The sequence below is a fragment of the Morone saxatilis genome, unplaced genomic scaffold (assembly GCF_004916995.1).
Source record: "Morone saxatilis isolate NCDOM2014 unplaced genomic scaffold, NCSU_SB_2.0 Contig3, whole genome shotgun sequence".
NCBI lineage: Eukaryota > Metazoa > Chordata > Actinopteri > Moronidae > Morone > Morone saxatilis.
Window position 1 is genome coordinate 17,924,582 of NW_023339873.1, and position 7,006 is coordinate 17,931,587.

Here is a 7,006-nt window from a genome sequence, read left to right on the forward strand (position 1 = left end):
TATACAGACATTACATGTATTTGAAGATAAAACAATACACACAAAAGAAAAAAACCCAGTAAAGAACGAATAAATTAAGGTGAATTGAATTATTATTGGTCAAAGGGTTAAACTAAAAGCATAAAGATTATTTAGATTGTAGACTAACTTTTCTGCATGAGCCATGAGGGAGATTTAATATTCATTGTGGGCCATATTTCTTAAAGCAGTATGCTGAAATATTTCCGTTTTTCAGTGAATATTATGGAGAATTTGATTCTATCTCAGTCTATCTCACTAAAACAAGGCCTCTGGCCAGTAGGGTTATAGAGGCTGTGGATTGCATTTCTTCATTACAGTGAAATGCAGTACTGGTAGGACCACTCCATGCCTACATGTTTTGAAGAGTCATTAGTATGTTCCATTCTCGAAGGATATATTGGCAAAAATGTAATATAATATGTATAAATATGTTTTCATTAGTGTATAATCACTAATCAGTAATCAATTTGCTGTGTTCAGGATTACACATGTAGTTTGCTATAAGGTTCATAAAGTCATTAATACATTTTTTATTAATATTTGTACAATCTATGAAAAACGAGACCAATACAGCCATAGCAACTTTACATTCTAATGCTATGGCATATGACAATACATGGTAATGTCTAATTAGGTACAATTACTAGTTTGTTGTTTTAGCATGCTAACATGTGTTGATAAAGCTTAGGCTAATGGGAATGTCAGTAGTTGAACTATCATAGTGCCAGATGAAAAGTTAGGGGATCAAACCTAAATACATCCTGAGGAAAATAAGAATTATCTGAACAAAATGTCATGTAAATCCATCCAATAGTCTAGTTGTTGAGACATTTCACTCAAAACCTAAAATGTCAGCCTCAAAGTGATGCACTTACATGGAAAGTCAAGGGATCACTTGAGTAATTAGAATTCATCCTCTGGGAGCCATGAATGTTCCAAACTTTAGTGCTGATCCATCAAGTAGATGTTGAGATATTCCGTAGGATAAGTGAAAAATCTGAACCTGATGGTGGCGCTAGAGGAAAAGTCAGAGGTTCACCAAAGTCAGTAGGATTCATCCTCTGTGGACTCTAGTCTGTACAAACCTTCTTGGCAATCTATCCATTAGGTGTTGAGATATTTCACTCTGATCGACATTGCGCTCCCAGAGTGACGCTGCCAGCATTATGAGATATTGTGCTCAGTCTTGTCAAACAAAATACCTAAAGATCCCCTCCAGTCATGGATTAAGACACATAAAAATAGTCTGCTTGGACCAATAATGTTTCTTTTTCCTCAAAAACTATATAATTTCCACAGTAACATCCCTAAAAACATCTAATAATCCACTCCCTCTATCTCATTAAAAATTCCAGAATAGATGAATATAAATGTGCACTGGGGGCTTCAAGTTTCTGCATCACACTTGTAGAAGTTGCATACTGGACCAGTTCCAAACTATATGTAATATTAATTAATTTTTGGACTTTAATTGATTTAAGTGACATTGACAGCGACAGGAAAGGGGTGGGAGATAGAGAGAGACAGAGAGAGAGAGAGAGACAGACATCATTCAACATCACACTGTAGGAACAAGAAAAACAGATTTTTGACTGGAGAGGGACTTTGCTCTGCTGCTCTGCTTTGTTTCTACATTTGAGCCATTCCTACAAACAAACACATAGATGTACATAGATTCTGCTTCTTTACTCCTAAAATGCTCAGCTTTTTACACAAATTAGTTGATAAAGGGGCTTGAATATTAAAGTAGCTGGAACGAGTACAGGAGACCATCTGACTTCCTGTTCTATTCAAAAACAATGTCAAAGCAAGCACAATATCAACTTCTTTGTTATCTCAAAGAATTGCCAGAACTCTAGGGTACTGTTTAATGTAAGAAGCTGTTGTCATGCCCTCCTCCAGTCACAACAACAAAGCCCCCCCGAAGAACACGTAGGAGTCGTTTTGCTGAAAAGGTGCCAAACATCGGGCTCAAAGCTTTTCCCTGCCAATCAAGACTTCCCCTCAAGACCAACCTGTTTTGGCTGTGGCTTTAAAAGAAACCACATCAGTTCTTTTTCCTGTCTTGTGTATGTCGCTTCAACTAAATTCCTGAAGGAGGTCCTTGCTACAGTCGCTACAGATATTCTATTAGTAATTAACAGCTTCACTTTTGGTTCATTCCCCTCTTGTTTTAAATATGCAACAGTTCAAGCCCCCCTAGAGGACACCTAATTATAATTGTCTTGCTTGAGGCCATTATAGATAGACTACAGTTTCGAACTGCCTTTTTTCATCCAGCCGTTTAGAGAAAAAGGTTTCCTCACAGATGATATAATTTATGAATATCTCAGAGAAACTGCAGTCAGGTTGTGAATAACTTCAGAGTTCATGAACTGCGTCAGTTAAAATGACTAATCATTACCACCTCACTAATAAATCCACCGTTTTACGACATTTTAATACTATTTTATACTGTCTGGCCTCCACAGAACAATGTTATTATAATGTTGTTTAATGTGATTCAGCCACACTTTGACTAGGTGGTTAGTCAGATATAGCTCCCAGTTGGTGCACCATCACATCTGATTAACTTATCTGATATATGCCGCGTTATCAGGATTCACTTAAGCCCAATGCAGCTTTCATTGCATACTGCTTACTTCCAATTAGTCTCAACAAGACGTCACTTTTGACCATGACACACACAATACTTTGCCAGATTGTTATAACTTGATTTGTCAGCTACTTTATATCAAGACATCAAGTACTGAGTGTCTAAAAAACTTCTGCAGTAAAATAAAAAAGTCTATTTGGCACACTCAGTTCCATTAACCTTGTCAAGTGGTAGTTGGTCAGCCAAAATTGAGTTTGCCAGCAGAAATCAGAGAGTGATGTTTGCATAAGATTTCATTTTCCATCAGCAGTGCTGTAAAAGCCGAGGGCCCAGCTAGAGAGGGTGCACATAAATTCAAGTTATGGGGGGCCAGCATTCCTAATGCTAAACTAAACAATATTACTTTGCTCGTATTTTACCCTGCTCTATTGTGCCTGTTGCTTTCAAGGGACGGCTCGTGGTCCCTGAATACATCCCAGAGCCTTTTAACCTCATAGAGTTAGAGCTTAGCCTGATATCTGAGTGTGATTGAATCTTTGTTATCAGCGTCCCTTCTGCATTGGAGCCGTTTGAGGAGCTTGGGCCCGCCAACCTTTACCTCATTTGTTTCCCTCGCCTCTAATCTTATTTTCTTCTCACACAGATTACTGAAATATCTCTACATCTATTGGATGGATTGCCATGACCTTTTGTACAGACATTCATGGTGGTTCAACATCAAGCAGCGATTCATAAATGTTTGTCCTCCATCATACTGCCCCTTCCTCAACCCAATAGAAGAGTATTTCTCTCCAGGGGACATCTACTACAGGCAATGGACTTGGCATGTGGTGACATAGCTACTGTATTACTTACAGTATACATTCTAAGTTGTTAATATACATTTTATATATATTTATAAACATATAAAAATATATGTATTACCTTTTTTTCTGTAGCTACATGCCCTGAATGCTGTGATCATTAAGGCAGTGTGTAAAGACTGCTCAGTAGTGTTTATATACTGACTGGCTGTGTACTTTAGGTGCAAACTGATTTTCCCATTAAGTCTCAGCTTCACTTTCTGTTTAGTGCTAATTAGCAAACGCTAGCTAGCACATTACGCCAAGATGGTGGACATGGTGAACAGTACACCAGCATCATTTAGCTGTTAGGATAATCAGTTCTAAAGCATATGAACATTTGTGTACATTTAAAACTGTAAAATATGTTATATTTATTACATTTATTATCCATTGTTTCGTCTGCACGAGTAGACAAAGGTTCAAAAGAAAACAGGTCTGTCATTTGATGCATTTCTGTTAAATGCGGATCAACTGCCTCTCTGCGTTCTGAATTCAAAACGACATGTAAATGTAGGGAAAATGGCACATCATTATCAACTCAACAAATAACACTGTCAAAACAATTTGCATTTTTAGAAGCAATACTCAACGCACATAAACCAAATTGCTTGACTTTAAGGGCACAACAAGTGTATGTTTGCAGTACAGATGGATAATCCTAACGGCAAATAGTTGCTATGGGAGAAAAAAAAAATCAGTGCAAATCCATTTTACACACAGCGGGGTAAATGCATTAAATGGTGACACTCGATGTCAGCTACACACACACACACACATCTGCTTTGTCAGGAGGGATGAGATTTAATTTACAGTGCTTTTGTCTTTTTCTTTAATGAAAACACCGTGTTTCATGATTACTCACAACCTTGTGGGTGTGCACCATTCACATTCAGCACGCAGGTTCAGTAATTGAATTCTTTAAAGCGGCAATGCACAAGTTCAAAAGGCCAACCCCAGGGCGCTGTATAACACAGGCAGTAAAGAAACTAATAACTCGTGTTTTAATAAATATAACTTTTAATTAAATTGTCCTGGTGGGCAACTCAGCCAATTTTAACACCATAAATTAATACAGACCCTCAATTAACAGAAGGCATAGAACACATGAATAATTCATCCTGCAGAGAATAATTTAAGTCTTCTAAAAACATTAACCTCACATTATGCTTACAGTTGATCAAGGCAATATATCAAAACTTTAATTCTAATGGCTCATAACAGCAGTAACAATACATCTTTGAAATTAAATTATGACTTGTACTGATCAAGACACAAAAGGAAGGTTTGTTTTTTTCGTTTTCAGCAAAGCAAAATAAATATCCAGGCTAATGGTTGTCTCAAAGAGCAGGCATGTGCATGCATTCATGTAACAATAAAACAAGACGACAAAATGTCTGTTTCCATTAACCGTCCAATACATAAAGCGCAGGTGAAGAACGCAGTCAGAAGCTCATGAGTACGTCTCGTTCCTGCATGCTGGTGTACATTGACTTTGCAAACACAAACGAGTGCAGTCCTGCCCTCAGCTTCTCAGCGAAGGCCATCACAATGTGCAGGTCTCCTTCCACTGTCAGATCCAGGTCCGTCTTTAAGTTTCGCAAGGATCGAAACGGCTTCTTACCTTTTTGCCTGTGAAGAGAGGAGGACAGACATTGTAGTGGAACTGTTAACAAGCTACAATAGTCGGGGTCAGAGGATTTGCATTAGCATCTAGTTGGGCTGCAGCTGTGCGCAGGAATGCCTTGCCACGATGAATAATGTATGCTGCTACAGGATGGCAACTAAGCATAAACAATCCTGTCAAGGCACCTGTAAAATAGTATGCCCTTAGACCCAAGGCTGTTAGCAACGCCATAAACAAGACTGCTTTTATGCTTCCATACGAGCACACAAATAATGTTTTTTGCTTGTGTAGTTAGTGTCGTCTCTGGAGTGAGATATATTCAGGCATTTACTATGTATGGGAACACGTAATATTCAAAATGACATCTCTGGAACCAGCATTTTAGACATAGCAGAAGAAATGTAAAAAAATCCATTGAATATATGTACAGTAATTTATCTTCATTAATACATTACTGCATGTTGCAATATTAAGAAGCAATTTAAAAAAATAACAACATTTCCTTTTTGTGATCTACAATTGAACATATCAATGTGCCCTCCCATAATACACGTGCTAAAATAAGAGTGATCACTTTTATTTTAGTTCTGTTTTGGTCTCCACTGACTTCACTATGTCCTTAAGCTAGTCTGTAACTGTGCTGGTGCTGAGCAGGTAGTGTACAGTGGGTTTATCTGAGTTTCTTCCACTGAAAACAGCTGCCTGGTGCAGCTGGATTTTATGCTGATAATAGCTGTGAGAGTGAATCAAAACAGTTAAGTTGCAGGTTATAAAACCAAAACAACAAGCTGAAAGATGCTAAAATGTTGAAGTTGAGTCAGGTGATAATTTTCTCTTGGTTTGTCACCATAAGCAACACCTTTCACATTATACATAGTGAACTAGTGATGAACCGATGTGAAAATTGTGGCCGATACCGATAACCGATATTAATATTGCTGTTATGGCCGATACCGATATTTACCGATGTCGATATCTCTGTATAGAAAACACATTTTTATGATAATCAAATAAAGAGCTATTTTCCAAAAGGATTTTTTTTTTTTTTTACTTTTGTGATTTATTTTCAGAAATGACTGATATTGGGCACCCAATATGACTCGTCATCAGATTTCAGAAAGAAAACATAAAGTAGTTATATAAAAAGATATTTTTTTATAAAGGGGAATACAAGTGTGTTCCTGTCGTGCGAATGTTTTTGGAGAGGAGGGGGGTGGAGCAGGACCAGCCGTAGCGAGCGCGCAGACACAGAGGGGCCATGAGGGAAACAGAAGCGCTACTGTAGAAGGCGTATTGCGCAAACTGCGGAAAGTTGTGGGTGTAAGCGCCCTCTCATCCCCCCTGTACGCGGTGCAGCGGGGTGGATCAATTTGGTTGTAATTGAACGATTTGACACAAAACTCACCGCTCACGATCACCCGGGCCGTCACAATCATGCAGTCACAATTCGAATTGACATGTACAGCAAGCGAGGATCCTCTTCAGACAATTTGAAGAATGATCAGACAGACGACATCGCTGGCGCCCTCACCAAAGGCAAAAGCTCAAGGACTTTTTTTTTTGCCGCCGTCCAAACAGTGCCTGGCTTCGGCACGATTATGGGTGCCTGTGTAGAATTTATGCGCTTGGTGCAAAAACACAACATCCCGCCCCCACGACTTTCATCATCTAGCTACGCACACACGTCAAATACACAGGAATTATCGGCCTGTTCACATCAGCCCTATTTTGACATCGGAACGATACCGATGTGTAAAAAAAATGACCATATCGGCCGATATTATATCGGCGGCCGATATATCGTGCACCACTACAATTATTATTATGCTTGAAAATTATTCACCATGTCTGTACCAGAGAACATCCCTCTCTCTCTCTCTCTCTGTGTGTTTCACTGCAGAGCATGGGTGATTGTCACTA

General features: G+C 38.6%; 1 protein-coding gene across 2 annotated transcripts in view; it reads right to left on the minus strand.

The window, feature by feature from the left end:
• Window positions 1–4,456: 4,456 nt before the first annotated feature.
• c9orf72 (C9orf72-SMCR8 complex subunit) overlaps window positions 4,457–7,006 on the minus strand; it is a 13,478-nt gene continuing 10,928 nt past the window's right edge. For both annotated transcript variants that reach the window (XM_035674279.1, XM_035674281.1), the window contains exon 10: window positions 4,457–5,091. In XM_035674279.1, the coding sequence (XP_035530172.1) occupies window positions 4,905–5,091 (187 nt within the window). In that variant the 3' untranslated portion in view covers window positions 4,457–4,904. The remainder of the gene's footprint in view (window positions 5,092–7,006) is intronic.